At 40.2% G+C, this 21,543-nt stretch overlaps 2 protein-coding genes across 3 annotated transcripts; one reads left to right on the forward strand and one right to left on the reverse strand.

The window, feature by feature from the left end:
• Window positions 1-6: 6 nt before the first annotated feature.
• Window positions 7-8,451, reverse strand: zbtb41 (zinc finger and BTB domain containing 41). 2 transcript variants are annotated; one of them, XM_054596700.1, is made up of 11 exons: window positions 8,374-8,451; window positions 6,281-7,540; window positions 5,819-6,026; window positions 4,740-4,809; window positions 4,455-4,602; window positions 3,560-3,689; window positions 3,329-3,424; window positions 3,128-3,234; window positions 2,871-2,976; window positions 2,649-2,737; window positions 7-1,776 (listed from the first exon to the last, which is right to left on the reverse strand). In XM_054596700.1, exons 2-11 carry the CDS (start codon window positions 7,506-7,508, stop codon window positions 1,184-1,186), a joined length of 2,775 nt encoding a protein of 924 aa, XP_054452675.1. In that variant the 5' UTR covers window positions 7,509-7,540; window positions 8,374-8,451; the 3' UTR covers window positions 7-1,183. The 2 variants fall into 2 exon arrangements, with proteins under 2 accessions (XP_054452675.1, XP_054452674.1); XM_054596699.1 differs by lacking the exon at window positions 8,374-8,451 and adding an exon at window positions 8,128-8,250.
• A 1,908-nt stretch (window positions 8,452-10,359) lies between these two features.
• Window positions 10,360-21,368, forward strand: LOC129089334 (protein crumbs homolog 1-like). Its single transcript, XM_054596745.1, has 7 exons — window positions 10,360-10,432; window positions 10,561-11,274; window positions 12,940-13,490; window positions 13,615-13,780; window positions 15,342-16,260; window positions 17,100-17,327; window positions 21,140-21,368. The coding sequence occupies exons 1-7, from the start codon at window positions 10,360-10,362 to the stop codon at window positions 21,366-21,368; spliced, it is 2,880 nt and encodes a 959-aa protein (XP_054452720.1).
• Window positions 21,369-21,543: the final 175 nt, after the last annotated feature.

Consider the following 21,543-nt stretch of genomic DNA (forward strand, 5'->3'; position numbering starts at 1 on the left):
TTTGAGAAGAGCGTCGTCACTCTTTCAGATAGTGAAGATTAACTGTTTGAAATTGAACTATGCAACATTCAACTGTGAACAAATGTCTGAGGCTGCCACATAATCCATTCCACTTTACAGTTTTTGTCTATTTTTCCACTTCTTAGTTTCTAAAAACAGATCTTTCAATGAACACGTCATTTCATTTTTTTGAAATCACATTTTAAGGATTTAACGTCTGAATTTAAAATGAGGTTCTTGCACAAATACATATATACATTGACCTTTATTCATTGTACGCTGCAAGATTGAAAAAAAAAAACATACAAGTTTCCCTACATCCTACAATTACAAACCCAAAACTTTGGAGTGACATGTTGAACAGGCAGTACCCAAATTATGATACATTCTAAGGCCACTGTTAAAGTTTAATGAGCATAACAAGGCTGCATCTAGTGAATATTTTGTATTATCAATGGATATTATTTATTTATTTGGAAAGCCAATTCATTTATTTTTTTAAATAGAGACAGTTTGTCATAAGTTACTAGAACAGAAATCAAAAAGTTACAACCAACAAATGATTGCTATTTTTACTGGATAAATTACTCAAATGGTTTAATCAAATTGACACAACAGATTTTCTGTCAATCAACTGACTCCTTAAAAATCAAATAGGTTTGTCTCGTAAAAATATACAATGAAAAACACATAAAACCCAAGTTATTCTGTGCCATCAAAACCTCACTGAGAACCAGAGACGATCCAACATCAGCTGTCGGACACAAACTTTTTCATTTCATACACTGAAGAAAGAAGCAGCCTTGACGTTCGTAACATTTCAGATTTGTGTTTTCCTCTCATATTTTTGGTACACAAAGGTTCCCGCAACATTTTTTTCAGTTTTAGTTATGGTGATATTTGTCATTGTTTTACTACAAAAAGACGCCCATTTAAATCCACACAGCTTTTTGTTTTGTACAGGCCAGATGAATTAACTTATTTTGGTAACAATGAGGTTTATTTCCTGAGATCAGGCTGAACATAAAAAAGGTTATCCCATGCTTGTCTTAAATGTAACACTTTGCATAATTGTCCTCTGTATTGAAGTGTGAATTTATTGAAGTGGTGAATGCTGTAGCTTATGTTCTTATTTTTAAATCAGTTTGCTGGACGATGCCTTTACAGGTTTTTCTGAGGAGCGTCAGTGTGTGTGATCAGAGTTAGAGATGTTCTGCACAGAGGAAGCTGAATCCAGTCCCAACAGAGTGCCCAGGTAGGACTGCTCTCGGGGGTCCAGCATCTGATCGGGCCTCACAGGGTGGACAATGTTGGCGGGCTGAGGGGTGAGGGTGTACTTTTCTAAGAATGCCAGGTCTGTAGCCGCCTGGTAGCTAGAGTTCTGCTGCTGTCCTTGAGCCTGCATGCTCACAACGCTGTGAGTTTGGGAGGACATAGAAGAGGCCCTGTGTGCGTTCGGACCACCCTGCGCTCCTCCTGCCATCTGGACAGGAACTAAAGTGACGGGCACGCAGACATTCGTAGGAGAAGGGCTGCTCTGGAGGGCTGACTTCGGTTCAGCGCAGTCCTCGCTGAGTGTGCCATGGGGCTGTTCAGTGAAACGGGTGCTGTGCACGTGGTCAACGTGGTACTTGAGCTTGTCTTTTCTTTTGAAGGTGGCACTGCAGTGGGGGCAGTTAAAAGGACGAGCGTCTGAGTGAATCACCATGTGCTTTGTCAAGGTCTTCTTGATCCGAAATGTCTGGTTGCACTCTGGACACCTGTGGGGTTTCTCACCTGTCGCATGAGCACAAGAGAACATCAAAGAAGTATGTTTACATAGCCATTTCTGTTACACTGTTGCACTTGTTGTATTTTTATCATTTGCAAGAGAAATTGTGGAGCTGTATAGTAATCAGCTTAGTGAACTGTGAGAAGTGCCGTCAAAACTAAGAGGAAGAAAAGAGACGTTTGTTTTTGGCTCGACTGCAGCAAAGAGAGAGCCAGCCATATAAACACGAAAGTTAGAAATAAAACCATCAGTCATTGCGCTTTCAAAATGAACATGTGTCACAGTGTTAACGCTGATAATGTCTTTGCCATACAGCAAGAAAAAGAAATCGCTAAAGTAAATGAAACATTCAGTGATCAATCATATGGAACAGGAATGTCTGTTGAGGTAATTATTCGTCTCCCATTCCCTGACTTTCAATGTTTTAATCCAGCGTTATATCGCCAGCTTGCATTAACGACGTGTGTGCCTTTTCCTGCAACTCATAACAACCCAAGGGTTGTGTTAGAACAGATGGAAATTGAATTCTGCAATAAACAAATAGTCCACTTCTTATTTCCTTGTCTTCTAAATGGATCGTCAACGGGTAAGAATACTGACTTTATGCACCTTAAGCCTCAGTATTTCATCAGGATATTATGTTTGTAGCTAGCTATCACCCAGCAATGATTTTGAGTGGTAAATCTGCCACTATTATCATTGTAAACTACATATAGAATAGAAAGCCAGGTGAGCATAGCAACAGTAACTATGTGGGTAAGGGCTTAGTAGACGGACCATTGGGATAACAAACTGTTTGCCCCTAAAGCGTCTAACTGACACATTTCTGTTTTCATACATGTGAAAAATATATGCACTGACTTATTTGTTTCCTTACCTGAGTGGGTCCTGAAGTGCATTTCCAGACTGGACTTTCCTTTAAATTCTTTCTTGCAAACCTCACACTGATGCACAGCGGTTTTATACCTGTGAACAGAATTCTCATTAACGGAGACATAAACCAAGAACACAAAGGGCAGCTCAGAGAAGTACTACCACTTTTACAACATGACCAAAAAAAGAAAAAGGATAAGTGTGACTGATTTATTAGAAAACATACTTCTGCCAAACTTTCTCTCCCAGATGAATGCTCTTGTAGTGGACCGTCAGATGATCATGGCGCCTGAAGCACTTGCCACATTCTTCACACTGGTGTGCTTTCTCACCTGTAATAAACATGGGGTAAGTTAAAGTAAGAGACAGTGAAAGGTTTACAGTATTTTCCACTGTACTGTATTGTGACAAGAAACCAAATGTGTGAATGAGACAAAGCAGCCACTGCCACAGTCTTATGGGACAGTCTGCCTTTTGTCTCACCAGAGTGTATTTTCTGATGTTTGGTCAGGTGATCATGGCGTATGAAGGTTTTCCCACATTCGTCACACTCGTAGCGCTTGTCGTCATGGTGGACTCTGAGGTGGAGCCTGTCCAAGGAACCGTTTGCTCATTATAGGCAACTTTAAAAACTGAGAACTTGAAACTTTCACAATCACATTATTCGAATCTCAGCGGACCCACCTGTAGGAGCTGCCATGACGGAAACTTTGGCCACAGATGCTACAGAGGTGAGGCTTCTCCCCACTGTGGATCCTCAAGTGCTCTCTCAAAGTTGTTCTATAAGAAGGAAAACACATAACTCAACAAAGCAGCACAGGGTTAAACATTAGTTATTGCAGTTCAGCAAATCAATGCAAATAAGAGTTGAAAAAAAAAAAAGGATGTGATGGAAGTTTAGAGACAGAGACGTACCGTTCCCTCACGGATTTACCACAAACAAAGCAGGTCCACTTTCTTTTGCCTCCATGTGTGCACTCAATGTGCCTCTTTCTGTTTCCTGTGTCATTAAACTGTCGACCACAAATTTCACAGGGAAAGGGACCTGAAATGAGAGAATACAAACTCGAATGTTAAGAGTTGAATATAAAGCTTTGTTTATACTCGCGCAGGGCACCAAAGTGTGAGCCTCCATGTGGGCGCACGAGCAACGGGCATGCACAAAGGTATTTAACCCCAGTGCTCCGTTTGTTGCAGTATTCTTCAAAACACCAGAGGGCGGACAAACAAAATGTGCTGTTAGGGAGCAAGAAGAGTGTTAACAGCAAAACACCCAAAACTAACCTCCACAATGCCGAGCATGCGTTGTAATTAACTGTTAACTCGTATCTTATATTTCACAGATTACTTATTTCCTTTTTACAAGACCTGTAAAGAAAGAAGTCAAGTTTTAAATGCATTATAGAGAAACTAAGGTTGAATATCCTGTAAACAATTTGATTTGGCCTGTAAAATATAAACTCAAATGTAGATTTTTAAGACCTCCGGTTTCTAAAGAATTAAAACATATAAAAACAAATTCACCATCTTTGTAAAACCCTCTGATTTGTTAATAGTGCTTTTATGCGTGAACATTCTGTAACAAGCGCGGCCTAGTTGCATAAATTCAGAGGTGAAAGACGCACGGCCATAACGCGCGACGTGTAGGCCTTAATTACATCATTTTCTGGCGAGCGCACCTTGCAGCGGCTTCACTATGGCGAGTTAAAACCACACTTAATACATTGTTTAAAGTTTTCCATTAGCAGGAGTTAAGGTTTATCTTTAAATGTAGGAGCTGAAGATATTATTTTCACCATAAATACCTCACCTAAGTGGTACTTTTCTTGGTGCTTTAGCCTGGCAAACCTGGACTTGAAGTATTCGTCACAGAAGGAGCATTTAAAAGGCCGGTCCTGGGTGTGCAGGATCATGTGCTCCTGCAGATGAGGCCTGCGGGTGAAGGTCTTCAGACAAATCTGGTTCAGAAGGTTCAAAAGGTCACAGAATGTTAAAATCAAAATAAACTCTTTAAAACACATGTATCCATCATTACGCAGCATCTTAGGATCATACTGCATAATCAGGCAATAATATGACTGAAACAAATCCTTACAGCACATTTCCAGCCTTCACTCTTCCTCTTCTTCTTTGTAAGAAACTCTTGGATGTTGTCTGGATGAAACCTGGAAGGAGAGTGAAGAAATCACATAACATGATATAATCATATAGTATGACTGCAGAACACACATCTGTCATCATGGAGATCAAGTAGAGAGTTAGCTCTGCAAAATGAATGGGTTTTTTTCTAAAACTTCCTTAAACTAAAACTATTTTTCCAAATTTCATCAGACGATAAAGTTGACCAAAAATCAAAACCTTTTCACTAATATTTTATAATCATACTACACCCAATAACACACTTATGTTAAGGTATAAAACTGTTGATAAGATTTTTAGCCACGCTAACAACATGACTATAGAGATAACAATGTTGTTCTGCTGACCATTTTGGTAAAGAATTCATTAGCCCGTCAGGAGGAGTTGTAATAACTTGGGTGATTACTTGACTTTTCCTTTAGTGCTATCATTAGATCTTTTTTTTATTCATCAAATACTTTGGTTTATGACCAAATACTTGAAAAACTAATGACATGTAACTATTTTTCCAAAATTCTAAACTTTTTTATTTCCTTAACAGCCAGCAAAATATTTTGTCATGGCAACTAAAATGGCAAAACAACTATGAAGTAATAAGACTAGCATAAAGTTGTTTGAAAAATCTGATTGTAAGCTAGCCCTGTGATAGGCTGGCGACCTGTCCAGGGTGTACCCTGCCTTCGCCCATTGACAGCTGGGATCGGCTCCAGCACCCCCGCGACCCTTAACTGGATAAGCGGTTACGGAAGATGGATGGATGGATGGATGGATGATTGTAAGCTAGCAAGAAAGCTAACCAGGAAGATAACGTTGTCTAAACCCCAAATTGTGCCATCGGAATCTGTGAGAACTAATTCAGATAGTAAAACCCAGTTGTACATTTTTGCTGTCTGAGGAAATTATAATTCTCGTAATAATATGGGAATGATACATTTCATTCTGTAGCCTGACATTGTTAACTTTGTGGACCGGAGGTCAACATTGTTCTTCAACCAGCACACTGCGCAGACTGGATGTGAAGCTGCAGTGTCTCACCTCCTGACATGCTTGGCCAGGGTTTTCTTGCTGGCATGGAGTTTGTTGCAGAAGGGGCATTTGTGCTCCTTCTTCTGGAAGGGAGCGTCGCTGGCATGCTTCTTCTTGTGTACGGTCAGGTTGGACTTGGTGGAGTAGCGCTGAAGACAGATGTCACACTGAAATGGTTTCTCTCCTGTGTGCACTCTGGTGTGACTCTCGTACTTCCCTATAAAATGCAGGAAAGGTGTATAAGTTTATATATCAGTAGTAATAAATTAGGATGGGTATTTTTCACAATTTACTGACACTTTATAGACCAAACTATAAATTAAACTAGATACTTGATGGAGACCGTTTGTTTAACATCTCAGTCTGTACAATACTAGTAATAAAACAACCCTCCTACAGAAGCCACACAGCTCCTTTGAGATAACATGAATGATAACACTAATAATCTAGACCTTACTCCATATTTCCCACCTGCACGGTCAAAGGTCTTGTCACATTTGGGGCACTTGAGAATCTTCTTGCTGGAGGTTTGGATGATGACAGGAGCGAGACCCTCAGGGTACACTGGACTCTGGGTGGAGCTTCCTGCTGCTGGCACATGCACTTTCACCTCTCCACCAGCCTTGTGCTCCGCCCCGTCTATATCTAAACCCTGCTGAGCTACGCTCTTGTCTACTGCAGGAACATCAACAACTTTCCTCTGGGCAACCACGTCTTCATTCAGGTCTCCATCCTCTTCCTCCTCGTCTACTACATCTCCCCCCTGAGCTGGTCTGGATGTCTCGTTCCCTTCCAGTTTGGGGAATTGGTTTTCGACAACCAACTTTCCTGCTTCTTCCATTCTTTCTTCATCTTGCTCTCTTGGTGATACAGCCCTTTGTTTTTGCTCAAGAGTGTTGATGGTGTGCTCCACATTGTCTCTCTGATATTTGGTGGGTGTTCTCCTCCTGCGAGCTGATCTCCGCATGGTGGCGGTTCTCTGAGCTGCTGTCTTCTCTTTCTCAGTTGCGTTTTCCTGATGTGCATCAGCGTGACTCTCAGCCACGTGGTTCTGCAGGGAGTTTTCACTGGTGAACTGGCAACTGCACATGTTGCACTGAACATAACATGGGCTCTGGATGTCTGTGTCACCTGCTGGCGAGTCACTGGAGGTAATTTCCACCTCAGGCGACCCTCTTATTTCATCCTGAGCCTGGATCACATGGATGTTGTCCCCTTCTTCACACAGCAGCTTTAGTATATCCATCATGTCCAGGAATTGGGCCGCTTTAGTTAGAGCTGGGAGGTCCGTCACTGCAACCGCGCACTCAGAGGTGTACAAGAAGCCAAGCAGGTGCTGAAAAACAGATTCCTCCACGTGGTCCAGAGTCACATGCTCTGCAGCAGGGTTCTTGGACAGCTCAGCGTGGAAGTAGCTGCTCCCGTGGGCCAGCACCACTTTGTGGGCACTGTAGAGCTTTCCACCCACAGACACCGACACATCACAGAACCTCTGCCTGGTCCGGTCCTCATTCAGGAACTTGAGGAGCTTGTTACTGTGTTGCGACATGGCCAGGCTCCTGATTTGTGAGGTGACAGTTTCAGAGTTTAGTTGGGTGTTGGAGCCAAGCACAGCGCCCGGCTCTGGAGCAGATTCCTTGCTGGCACTGATCTGCCTGCTGCGTTTGGGACGCAGCGGTTTACAAGCCTTTCTTTTCATTGGCGGGTCTGTTGGGAGACCATGAATCACACCTGAAAACCAGAGGAACACAGTGAGCTGAGATTGAACAGGCAAATCCTCTCAATGTGGGGGGTTTGATCAGAAGTCACAAGTTAGTGAAATACAAGAGGGTAGACAAATGGCTGAGCATGTACATGTAGCTGACTTTAACAAAACAATAGTATTCACAGCATGAAGCTGACATCATGAGGACACTGTGGTGAGAAGATTTAAAAGAAAATGTCCATGAAAAAGAGGCACAATTGAGAATTATTGCGAACGGTTGAGGTGTATTTCTCCCATTTATAAAAAAAAAACAAAGCATAACGAATAGCTCATTGTTATCAACACTGTATGTTTCTCAAAAGACAATACAGGCCTGACGGGGATATACAATTCAACTAGTTAGTTATCTCTCTGCAATCCTGACTTCTTAACAGTGAAGACGTTTAACATTATTGATGCAAATTGTCCCTCCACCTCAAGGACCCCCTCACACACATGTTGTCAGTCTGACGGACGGGCCCCCTCCGAGGAGAGTGTTGACAAACGACCCTTTGCTGCTCCCCGGAAATTGACGTCTAACCTTTTATGGAGACGTTTTAAAACAAAATCTTACCTTCAGAATACGAGCAGGTTTAAAATAGAACTGTACGCTCTTGTTGACAAGTAATGTGTGAATTAAACGGAGGACTAATTGTTCCCTGAGAAGTGTAACGCCCCAGCCTCCATCCTGGACAGATATCTGACAACGTAACAAGCCGATCGCCCATTGGCTCGTTCAGCTTTTGTCCGCTAACGCTCTCGTTTACGATCATAAACAAACGTCACAATGAAAGAGATGTTGAAACAAACGTTGAGATACCTTTGTTAATGAATTGTGTTTGTAAAGCATGAAAAGTCCAACGTGAATTAAACGAGGAGCACGTTCAGTATCATAAGGTTCACGGGGGGGTTCATTAGACGAGGGCATCATGGGAAATGTAGTCTGAAAGGTCATAGCGTTCTTCCACTAGCTATAACCAAATACTTTATATTTTCTTTATTCGGCTCTGGCTATTACCAACCAGTTTTGGAGGTGGAAAACAACTAAACACATCAATGTTTTCTCAACTATTGCACTACAATTCTGAAGAAGGCCTACTTGTACGTTGCCTATAATATTAGTATATTAAAGTTTTGTGACTTCATTCGTTTATTCCACAAAAGGAGGCATTTTACTCCTCTACATTAGTCTGACAGCTAATTTTGAACAAGTTAGTGCTAATTCATGTATTAAAAATATGACCATGTGAAATACATTGCATTGTTATACAGAAATTTAAAAACCACCCAACATTGTATGAAATTATTTCCATTTCCTCCACCGCAGTATGTTGCTTGCATGTTAACAAATCATTAATGATAATTGAGTAGTATTATATATAATTGTGTTCCACTGAAAGGGCCCATTTTGGCTGCATAGCGAGTTCTTTAACTCTGAAACTTTAAGTATATTTTGTTGATCCCTTACCTACTTCTAATTATGTTTGATTGCAGGAGTTTTACTTGTAACACAGTACTTTTAAATTGTAGTATTGCTACTTTTATTGAAGTAAAATATTGTTTTCTTATTCAACCACTGGTCTTACACTTAACTCAAGTCTATTGATTTAAATATATGTGAAAATACGTAGGCTATATTTACACATACTTCCAAAAAAAACAAATCCTGGTCCATTACATACTGTCGGTGCCATTATAAAACCAAGGCCAGAAAGCAAAACAAGTAACACAAAAAGGAACAGTAGGTACTACCAATGAGCCGATCGAATGCTCTTAAGGCTCTTCAAATAAATTACTGGTGATGAAGTCCGTGACTTTTTAATGACAGAGATACTTCCCAGATTAGATCCACCAGTGCACTTCTTTGAAAGACTGGGACTCGGTCCAGAAAACTGCTGGACCAATTAACTGAGGGCACGCTCTGTAATACATGTGAATCCATGTGCACCCGTGTATTTTAAGTTTATGTCCATTTTTTTGATAACCTGTAAGCATATTTCCTTCTACGGAAGACTGAATTGGTAATAAATAGAAACTGAATTACAGGTTTTGCCTCCGCTCAGATAAGGTTAACCATCTCTCACTCTCTGTTTTGATCAGACTTCTGTCTCGGGAGGATTTTTGGAGTTGCTTGATTTAGCCTCCCTGGATGAACCTCACGCAGTGCAAACACATTTAGTGTGTAAGACATTGTAAGTGCATTAGCCTAATCCGTCCTATCTGGCTTGCACCGCTCCAAGCATTTCAGTGAGCCCATGCATGGCGGAGGAGCAGAGCTGAAGATGGAGCTGCACACACAGGAGCTCCCCTCCTGTCTCTGACTGAAATTAAGATATTGCCAAGCATCTATTAATTTGGAGGACTTGTTGAGGACAATGTTGAGATTCAGTGTGCAAGTGTGGATGTTATGGTTGCTTTATGCAGGTAATATTTGGATACATTGTTTGAAAATGTCTTTAAGTCATATAGATGTGTTGTTTCATAAATGTAATAATTAGCATATTGTCATCTAACCTGATGTCATGTTTCAATATACTGTATGGCTGAGGTGTCCAACAAGTGTACAGAGTAATGCACAACATGCAATTTTATAGTTGTGAAGCAGAGATTTTAAACAAACTTTATATACTTTATAGGTTGGTTTTCTTCTACTGACATATTTGTAATTGATTGCTGAACCTTACTGACGCAGTTTAATTTTGTATTGATGGATTGCTTTCAAGAAGATAAGATCGGATTGTATTTGTCTCTCCAGGCACCTTCTCCGATGAGGACATCAACGGATGTGAACAGCAACCATGCCAAAATGGTGGTCTATGTGAGAGCCACAATGGAGGTTTCAGATGCCTTTGCTCCCAACAAAGCCAAAATGGGCGCCTGTATGGAGGAGAGAACTGCACAACTGCACTTTCAGGGTGTCATGACAACCAATGTGAGAATGGAGGAATATGTTCCCCCTTACTTGACAACGATCAGCGCGCATGTATCTGCCTTGCTGGCTTCACAGGCCCTCTATGCCAGACCCCCACCGTCTTTTCATTTGAGTCCCGAGGCTACATTTACATAGAGACTCAACTTCTGGACCCTGAGGTTCCTCTTAGTGTGACATTCAGCTTCAGGACAGAAAAAACGGTCGGCACCCTCTTGCAGCGCAGAGTGGACGACCTGCTTCTCAGCATTGAGCTGATGGACGGGCATCTTTCCCTCCGCAGTCTAAGAGGTCAAGGCTCCATCACGCTGGTTCAGGAGCTGCCAGAGTACTTGTCCAACAACAAATGGCACACGGTTGAAGCATCTATGGGTGGCGTGGTCAGCCTCATCCGGCTGCTCTGCACTGAAGGAAGCTGCACCAGAGACTCCAGCGCTGACGTCCAGCTGCTTGAGCAAGCCTCTGCTCTCCCCGAGCCCGGAACAGTTCGTCAAAGCCTCTTCATAGGAGCAGTCGATGGGAACTGGGGTTCAGGCAGAGCAGCGGATGAGGCAGACTACCCGCCTTCTTTTCTGGGCTGCTTCAGAGATGTGTTTGTGGACTCACATCTGGTGTTGCCTGCTATATTACCAGAGGATTCAGGAGTCCAGGAAAACGTCACTGTGGGATGCAGCGACAAAGACAAGTGCGACGGCAGCCCGTGTCAGAACCGAGGGCGCTGTGTGAGCCAGGGCTGGAGGAGCTACATGTGTGAGTGCCACAGGCCATATGAGGGAAACAACTGTGCAGATGGTAAGATGTTCACACACACTATCTTCACTGAAAGTAAATTTCAAATTCATTAAAACAAGATTAATGCAACCAGTAGGTTCAGTTTTCAAAATCTTGTCTTTCTTTATAGTTCTTTCCACGAGTACTTAAACAGTACAGCTTAAGTTACCACTCAAAATAAGGGCTTAACTTAGTTTTTATCCTCTGAGGAGGCATCACCCCTTTTGGCACATGCACACATGTGCCAAAAGGGGACATATAAGACACATATAGGACACATAAGACATATTTAATTTATGAAATAGTGGAGTTATGACAGACGAGAGTCTTCAAGGATGATGAAACTGATTCATGATATGTTTGTGTATGATGTGTAGGTCTCATATGTTTTAAATGAAGAATAGATTTTCATAAAACAGAATGCCTAAATGTATAAACAAATATATCTAGAAATGTTTTAACTGACTTTGAAATGCGTGTGAAGTGTTTTTTTATTAATTGCAGCATTCAAATGGCAAATGTCCAGACATAAATTCTGGAAGACATGCTGTAAAAACAGGTATAGGTCAAGTCCAGTTCAACCTCGGCCGTCTCAGTGGTGATATCTCATTGACTAGCTAGAAAGCCACCCAGCAGGATGATAAAATTAGTCAGTAGACTTTAAAGGCGCTTAAAGAGTCAGTAGAAATAGCACCTTGTTCAGCCACACAGTCATGCTATTAGGAGGCATTCAGCAACACCTGGGCTGAGGATTAAAAAAACGTGGGTTTGAGGAGCTCACCTGGCATGCCTTCACTTTGACAAATCAGGGAGTCTTATGAGTCGCGGAAGTCTTACAGATCTTTGCAAAGCAAAGTTGGAAATAGACTAGGACCTCACCTGTCAAAACAAGCTCTCATTAACTTGATGAATGATTATGGTCCATGACATTGATAACTGCAGGAATTTACAGTTATTAGCTTTCTGGCGGAGAGTTAGACGAGAAGATCAATACAACTCTCATATCTGGGGGGATGAATATTTCTATTCACACCTTGTTTCTTAATGTTCAAGAAACAAAGTGTTAAACTGAAAATGATCCTTTTTATGGGTATTGTGTGCTGGACTATTTCTCAGCTCTGAGCAGTTTCCAGGTGGAGACTGGAGCTAAACTGCTGGTTGTAGCTTCCTACTTAATGGACAGACATGAGAGTGGTATCAGTACTCTAATCCAGTGGTTCTCAACCTATTTTCAGTGATGTACCTCCTGTGAAATACTTTTTCAGCCAAGTACCCCCTAACCAGGTTGAAATAAAGATGTAATACTAAGCACCATCAGTGTCTGATTTATTAAACTGTCAACACTGACGATTGCATTGTTGCATTGAATTCAGTTTATGAACTTACACTTATATTTTATTGAATATTTATTAAATAACTATTTTTAAAGGATTTTTGAATGGATGCTAATTTTAAATATATATTTTTTAAATCTCACATACCCCCTGGAGTGCCTTCACGTACCCCCAGGGGTACACGTACCCCCATTTGAGAACCACTGCTCTAATCTATATCTCGTTAAGAAAGTGAATGAGCATATTTTCCAAAATGTCATACTATTTGTTAAAGATGTAGGCTACTTTTCATCATGTTTTGTTAAAGTGTGACTTTTATGGATTTTTCTCTCTCTTCTCTCTGCCCATGCAGAATATGTAACAGCACGGTTTGGAAAAGAAGACCTGGAGAGTTATGCTGTCTTCTCATTGGACGATGACCCTGGTGATACTGTGACTATATCCATGTTCATTCGCACCAGACAATCCAGCAGCCTGCTCCTCATACTGGCCAACAGCACCAGCCAGTACCTCCGCCTGTGGCTGGAAGAGGGAAGGGTCAAAGTTCAGGTCAACAACTTTGAGACTCTCGTTGGTCGGGAAGCGGTCAGTGATGGCCATTTCCATCTGGTGACTGTGAAGCTGGAAGGAATGACAGCCATGTTGTTCCAGTCAGCCCAGACCCGGGGCTCTATGCCCGTTAGGCCCATCCAGACCCATCCTGGGGATCTGGTTTTCGTTGGGGGGCTACCAGACTCGAGGGCCTCTGCCTCGTTCGGTGGCTACTTTAAGGGGTGTGTCCAGGATCTGAGGATTAACAGCAAGCGACTGCAGTTCTATCCCATTGCAACTCCAGTGGAAGTTTACAGCCTGGAGCAACTCGTCAATGTCGCACAAGGATGCAGCAGCGACAACGAATGTGCTGTGAGTCATTTTACTGTCTTTAATAAGCTTGAGACACATTTTCATTCCTTCTCTGCACTCATAATGACTGAGGACACTGATAAGAGTTGGTTTTGATTTATTCGGGATGTTTTCTCTCCATTAGGTCAACCCCTGTCTCAATGGGGGAGTGTGTTACTCCATGTGGGATGATTTCATCTGTAACTGCCCCCCCAACACTGCAGGGCAGCGCTGCGAGGAGGTGAAATGGTGTGAGCTGTCTCCCTGCCCCACCACGGCTGTTTGTCAGCCCAGGTCTCAGGGCTTCGAGTGTGAGTGTCCTGAGATGAAGACCTGTTGTGGCACTATTCCTGTCTTAGAAAGAACATTGTCATAAAAATATAAATTAAAGTCTCAGAGACTGTCTAGAATGGCTGAGGAATATGCTCTGAATATTATTATGTGTTCAGCCACCCTGACACGTGAAAGCATTGCCAGGAAAGAGGATCCATAAAATATGTGTACGCCATTCATAATGCTAGTCTATTTCTGATCTTGGTTTGTATCCACTGGAGGGCTTCTCCACGGTGGGCTGTCTCACTAGTGCAGGCTCTGATTAATTACAGTCTGACTGATTACAGAAGAGAACAGCTTCCAGGCAGGGATCCTACACAGAATTCCTCTAAGACTTTGTAATCCCTGGTCAGATTAAGACCACATGCCTGTTGAAGTTTATGATGGCAGGTCTTCCTGGAGATGTCACATGTTCACAAAGAGAAAAGGAGCTTTTGATCCAGAGTAGCTGTCAGTCAAGGCATCTAATACGTTTTCTCACTTTTCTGCATTTAGCGGACCCTTTCTGACATATTTTGGAAGCCTTTTTTCTCAGTTTTTTGTGGATTCCTCAATGTCACATCGCCGCAAATGACCCAGTTTATGATACAATATGCAGTGCAGCTGTAGCTTGTTTTGTCTGTTGTGCACTCTGACAGACAAAACTGACTATATATTTTTTAAACTACCTGTTTAAACAGTTTAAAGTCCCTGAAAACGTGTTTATTAATTCAACTTACTTTACTACTACTATACTTTGCTAGGTAACTCCATGAACATGAAATGTTTTGCCAAAATTGGAAAGGTTTGGTTAATTACACATATCTGTACTAGTGTTTCTGTCTGTATTTTTCTTACTGGGTTGAAGTGGGCTCAGTTAGAAAAAGACAATATTACCATGAACCAATCAAGATTGAGCAATGCATCAACGCGTGATGACAGTTGTCGGGTTATGCATATCTGATGAAGCTGATTTTCAATTTTGAGTGTTAAATTCTTGATAAATACTAACAAAGAATGTTCTTTTGGTTTTTACAAATCGTAAACTTTTATTATTTGCTATTTAGTCATGATGAGTATTAAATGTTAATTAGAAAAACCTGAAAATCTTGTCTTGTCTCTGATGACTTCCTTTTGGTTTAACTGTTTGCCTTCCTGCAGTGATGTACAAGCGTACTATAGGACACTGTGACATCCCCGTTGTAAGCGATTACAGATGCAACCGGCTTGAAACGTTCAACCTGAGAGGGCAGTAGCTGCTTTACAGCCTGGTGTTAAGTGACTCTTTAAGGTTTTTATAACGTTTTCAGAGACATTAATATCCAGCTGGGATGATTATAGTAAGAATCAGGAAAATGTCTTGGCACTGGAATAGATTGGGAATTAATGGTAAAACTACAGTAAATAGTGTGTCTGTTCAATAAATCTGTTCAATAAAATACCTAGATGAGTTTTCTCATCTAGGTTATTTCTCACAGGGAAATGAATACTTTTAATTTCCACCACAAATAGTAAAATTTCATTTCATCTCATTAAGTCTCTTCCTTTTCTCTCTTTTAGGTTTGTCTAATGTGACATTTCGTGATGAAAGCAGTATTTTGCATTACAAAAGCAATGGGAAGATTAAGCGCAGCCTCAGCAGCGTCTCCCTCAGCTTCCGCACAAGACAGTTCAATGCCACCTTAATGCATGCACAGAAGGACTCCGACTACCTCACTGTCTCCCTCCTGAATGCTCATGTGGTCATGGAGCTCCAGTCTGGGGCCGGCGAGGATTTCTGCAAGGTGACAGTTCAAAGCAAGGGTCCAGTCAGTGATGGAGAGTGGCACACTGTGGAGCTCGGAATGGAGAACCAGACGCTCCCGACTTCCAGGTGGATCTTGGCTGTGGATGGAGGCAAGAAGGTGCTAAGCATGTCCAAAACAGCTGCGGGAAACCTGGATTTCCTCAGAGAGGGAGCAGACATTTTCCTGGGAGGACTCAGCCTGGACACCGGAGTGAAACTTTCTGGCTGTCTGGGCTCGGTGGAGATTGGAGGCGTTTCTCTCCCTTTCTACTTGAACACGTGGTTGAATTTCCCCAGACCTCAGGAGGAGCAGTTTGTGAGGATAAATGGGAACGCTGACCCACATTACGGCTGCTGGGGAGCCAGTGTGTGTGCACCCAACCCTTGTAATAACGAGGGTGTGTGTGAGGACTTGTTTGACCTGCACCACTGCACATGTCCATCTGAGTGGACGGGGCCACTGTGTCAAGACCCAACAGATCCCTGCATCTCCAGCCCCTGCATCTACGGCTACTGCATCAACCTACACGGGGGATTCAAGTGTGTGTGTGAACCGGGGTACAGTGGTCAACAGTGTGACGTGGAAGTTGATATGTGTGAAAACAGTAATTGCAGCCAAGGCTCCTTGTGCCTCAAAGGTTTCAATAGCTACACGTGTCTCTGCCCTCACAATCTGACGGGAGAATACTGCAAGTGAGTCAATATCTCTGTGACATAAAACTTACACCTGTAATCGGTACATGAGCTCTGAGATGTACTGATTTACAAACTGGTCTCTTACAGGGAGAAAATTCCTGAAATCCCATGGTACATTGAGACCAATCCGTAAGTGCTTTTTACATAAAATATTGAAAATAAACACACTTCCATTGTTTAACTTAACCCAGTTAATTTTGTATCCACCAGTGCCAGAGCTGGAGGCCATTGACATTTCTTGCTGTGTTCATTTATTTGTTCAGACTTCCTCAGTTACCTGTATCGACATGCACCGGTACAAGATGGAACTACAGCTGCTTTAATGGAGGAAGTTGCTCAGAAGCAGACGACAGCTGTTACTGCCTGTCTGGTTTCACAGGACAGTGGTAGGACATGCATAGTTGTATTTAATCCTCTATGCTGACATCAAGGTTTTTCTTAACCCTCGGGGTCAGCACCTAATGGCCCCACATGGGGTCGCTAACCCAGACAAAACCACCCAGACTGGATATGTATTGTAAAACTTTACAATCTAGGTTTTAAATACAGCATAATTGACTTAAAATCAATCTGTAAATACCTGTACACATGAGAATCATGGGAACTAAAATCAGCCGGGCCTTTTATTAAAGCTGAGACCGTAAATGTTTTGATATTATCATTGGATTGAATGATGTGTTAGAGTTCTCTATCACAGCCACCATTAACCAAAATTGTTATGTCAGATAAAAGCTCAGTCAGTTTGTTTGGGATGGCCCTAACTTTCTAGGATTGTTTTACATGGTGCATTTTCTTGTTTTTGGTCTATAACCCTTTTGTCCTATGTTTACTTGCAGGTGTGAGAAGGATGTGGATGAATGTGCCTCGGACCCGTGTATGAACGGAGGCTTCTGTATCAACTACGTGAACAGCTTTGAGTGTGTGTGTGATATGAATTACTCAGGGATACACTGCCAAATGGACGTCAGTGACTTCTACCTGTACCTCTTCTTGGGCCTGTGGCAGAACCTCTTCCAGCTGGTGTCCTACCTTGTGATACGCCTCGATGATGAGCCGGAAATTGAGTGGGCATTTCAATGATTAGGTCCCTGACCCTCTATTATTATCAAATTGGACTAAATTGGATTTGGTCTAGGTAGAGAGTCACACTGGAGTATATTTTAACTAATTTAGTACCCAAAAATCATGTAATGTGTGATCAGGAACCTGCACACAGTATATCAGCTGGTCTGTGATGCTTTATGTTAAATGGAGGACAGAACCACAACATCGATTGATGATTCAGCTTTCTCTTTCTCTCAAATGAAGTTAAACCCATGAAAGTTATTTTTGTGATCCCGGCTCTTTAAAAAAAGAAAAAGTTAACAAGAAAAGGGGGACAACTGCAGTAAATATACATTATGTGTGAAACTGTATTTTATTATATCTAGTGTACTGACAAGCCAGTTATACAAATGTGTCTGTGGTGAACAGATGTATTTTCCTAATGAATATGAATTGCTCCATCCAGTATATATATTCATACATTCTATATGGTTCTCATAGTGAAAACCACACATTAGAGAGTTTGTCTTGTGCCTTAATTTTCCACTTTTTATCCGGAGTACTGCTTTCTTATCGGTGTATGTTTTATAACAGTTCTGAGGCACACATACAGTGATAATCTACTGGATATAAATACAAAACCTGTCTATTGCTAGGAAGTTGTGTATTTACAAATATCTATGTACCCTAATATAAATGATGAAGGTTTTTATGCATGTGGTATCATACAGAACCTGATACGATGTAAACAAATAATAAACTTTTATGCAAACAAACAAAAAATAATAGTTTGAACACTGATTCCAAAGTGAGCCTTTCTTTACAAATAAAATAAAAATAGCTAATTTATATTTATAGTATGTAAAAATAAAACTCGTAGTATAGTATGTCATGAGATGTCTTTAAAAGTCATATGTCTAAAAATGTCAAAGTATAGTCATAAAAAAGTCATAAAAAGGTTAAGGTTAGTATAGTATTTTATTAATACGTCATAGAAAAATAGTTCAGTATATCATAGAAATTTCACAAAAAGTCATAGTAAAGTAAGTCAAAAAAAGTAATGTAAAAAAAGTCATAAAAAAGTCTCAGTATAGAAGGTAAAAAATTAATTAATAAAAATGACATATTGTTTAGAATTTCAGAATATGTCATTAAAAAGTCATAGTATAGTACGATGAAAAAAGTCATAAAAAGGTTACAGTATACTATGTCATAAAAGGCCCCTCAGGGAGGGGAAGTGGAGAGGGTTGAGTCCTACAAGTACCTTGGGGTGCAGATCAACAATAAACTGGACTGGACACACAACACTGACGCCCTCTACAGGAAAGGACAGAGCAGGCCGTTCTTCCTGAGGAGGCTGAGGTCCTTCAATGTGTGCAATAAACTGCTCAAGGCATTCTACCAGTCTGTGGTAGCCAGCGCCCTCTTCTTTGCTGTGGTGTGCTGGGGTGGTGGCATCAGGACTGGAGATGCCAACAAGCTCAATAAGCTGGTGAGGAAAGCCAGCTCTGTGGTGGGTCTGGAGCTGGACAGTCTGGAGTCAGTGGGTGAGAGGAGGATGAAGGCCAAACTCAGAGCCATCCTGGACAATCCCTCTCACCCTCTCCATGAGGAACTGTGGCAGCTGGGCAGCTCTTTCAGCCATCGGCTGATTCTACCAAAGAGCAGGACGGAGCGCTTCAGACGCTCATTTGTGCCCACTGCCATCAGACTGTATAACAACAGCGGAGACCACAGTCTGTCATCATGCTGACCAGGTATATTTTAAAAAATTCTAAAAATAAATTCTGAGACCTTTGGATTACTTTCTACTTTGAAAGTAATCCAAATATTATTAATTGTTTTTTAAGATAATAAAAAATGTGATAATATGGTATGTCTGATAAAATCATAGTTGAGTATGTCTAAAAAAAGGTAATCAAAAGTCATAATATAGTATAGTATGTCATGATTATGTCATAATATAATGTCAAAAAAGTTTTTTAAAAGTCTCAGTATAGTAAGTCTAAAATAAAGTTAATAAAAAGTCATATTAAAGTATGTCGAAAAACGTAATAAAAAGGTTATAGTATTGCATGTCGAAAAAACTCAAGTATAGTTTCTCATAAAACTGCATAGAATTTATTTTTTTCATGAAAAGTCATAAAAGGTCATATAATAGTATGTTGAAAAATGGCATAAAATGGTCATTGTATTGAATGTCAAAACAATTATAGTATAGTATGTCATGCAAATGTCACAAAGATTCAAAGTATAATGGTTCATTACTAGTCAAAAGAAAGAAATAAGAAGCAAAACATGTCCTATAATAATAGTTCAGTATGTCATAATAAAATAATATTAATAAAAAAGTAATATGAAAGTATGTTAAGTCATAGTATAGTATGTTGGGAAAAGTCAGAAAAAAAATAATTTTATACTATATAGAAAAACATCATTAAAAGTCTCAGTATAGTATGTCCTAAAAAAGGTAATTAAAAAGTCATATTATGGTATGTCAAAAAAGTAAATATAAAGGTAATAGCACGGCATGTGGAAAAAGTCAGAGTATAGTATGTCATAAAAAGTAATTAAAAAATCATAATGTAATATGTCATAAAACTCATAAAAATATCATATTATATAATACAAAAAAGTAATAAAAAGGTTATATAGTACTGTGTGTCGAAAAGTATGTTGAAAAAAGGTAATAAATATTATAGTTTGTTAAAAAAGGTCAGTAAAAAGTCATTGTATAGTATGTCAAAAAAGGTAATTAAAAAAATCCAATTATATTTGTTGAAAAAGTCTATAAAAAGTCATAGTATTGTATGTCGGAAAAAGTCCTAAAAAGTTGTAGTATGGTATGACAGAAAATATTTTTTAAAAGTCATAAACAAGTCATAGTAACTATGTCGAAAAAAGTTTTCAAAAGATCACAGATTACATTGTTGAAAAAAGGTAATAAAAAAGTAATATTATAGTTACCGAAAAACGTCAAAAAAAGTAATGGTATTGCATGTTGAAAAAAGTATAGTAGTTCATAAAATGTCATAGAAAAATTGTTCAGTGCGTCATAGAAAAATGTCATAAAAAGTCACAGCTTAGTATGTCATAACAAATCTCATAATAGTATGCCCAGAAAGTTTTTTTGGCATTGCTATAAAAACTAATATTATAGCAATGCCAAAAAACGTCAAAAAAGAGTGTCAGTATAGTAAATCTAAAAAAAGTTAATAAAAAAACTTGGATTATATCATGTCGAAAAACGTAAAAAAAAAATCAATAGTATTGCTAGTCGAAAAAGTAAAAGTATAATTCGTTATTAAACTTCATAAGAAAATAGTTCAGTATGTCTTAGAAACGTCGAAAAAAGTCATAGTATATTATGACATAAAATATCATAAAAAAGTCATAGTATACCTTGTCGAATTTCTTTTTAAAATAGTATGTCATAAAAAGGTCATGGTAAAGTACTTTGTAAAGGTTATAATATAGTATGTTAAAAAAACATATAAACTTAAAAGGTGATAACGTGTCACTGGAGCCTGTTTCTGCTTCCCCAGGACTTAAATAATCCAACAAATAATAACTGCAGGTTTAAATTTCCCAATTGGATTTTATGCTGTCATTTTCAACACATCCTTAGGCATTTACAGCTCATACCTTTGTCCTTCCTCATAGCTATAAGAATGGTCGACCATCACTAGGGTTTAACCACAGTGCCCCTTGTGGCAAATTAAAGCTTGTTTAGAACCGTTCATAACGTTCTAACTCAGAGTTATGTTTTACATGGTGCATTTACTAAATTTGTTTGTGTTCTACGACCCTTCTATCCTATATTTCCCTCCAGTTGTGGGAAGGATGTGGATGAATGTGCCTCACAACCGATGAACGGAGGCTTCTGTACCGACTACTTGGACAGTTTGGAATGGGTGTGTGATATGAATTACTCAGGGATACACTGCCAAATGGATGAGAGCGATCTCTACCTGTACCTCTTCTTGGGCCTGTGGCAGAACCTCTTCCAGCTGGTGTCCTACCTTGTGATACACATTGTCGATGAGACAGAAATTGAGTAGGGATTCCATAGCAACGATTAGGGCCCTGAATGTATATTATGATGAACTGCACGAAATAGGTCTAAGTAGAGGGTCACACTGGGGTAGATTTAAGCAAATATAAGTATCACGTAATGAGTTATCATACATATTGCACCATATTTATTACAGTTTATTTATACATTTTATCTGGTTC

This window comes from Anoplopoma fimbria, chromosome 3 (assembly GCF_027596085.1).
Source record: "Anoplopoma fimbria isolate UVic2021 breed Golden Eagle Sablefish chromosome 3, Afim_UVic_2022, whole genome shotgun sequence".
Classification (NCBI taxonomy): domain Eukaryota; kingdom Metazoa; phylum Chordata; class Actinopteri; order Perciformes; family Anoplopomatidae; genus Anoplopoma; species Anoplopoma fimbria.

Coding starts and splice junctions, on each gene's coding strand:
- zbtb41 (XM_054596700.1), bottom strand. CDS start 7,508: ATGAAAAGAAAGGCTTGTAAACCGCTGCGTCCCAAACGCAGCAGGCAG. Junction 6,027..6,280: donor CAAGACCTTTGACCGTGCAG/GTGGGAAATATG, acceptor TGCATTTTATAG/GGAAGTACGAGAGTCACACC. Junction 4,810..5,818: donor CTGGCCAAGCATGTCAGGAG/GTGAGACACTGC, acceptor CTCTCCTTCCAG/GTTTCATCCAGACAACATCC.
- LOC129089334 (XM_054596745.1), top strand. CDS start 10,360: ATGGTGGTCTATGTGAGAGCCACAATGGAGGTTTCAGATGCCTTTGCT. Junction 11,275..12,939: donor GGGAAACAACTGTGCAGATG/GTAAGATGTTCA, acceptor CTGCCCATGCAG/AATATGTAACAGCACGGTTT. Junction 16,261..17,099: donor CTGACGGGAGAATACTGCAA/GTGAGTCAATAT, acceptor GTTTACTTGCAG/GTGTGAGAAGGATGTGGATG.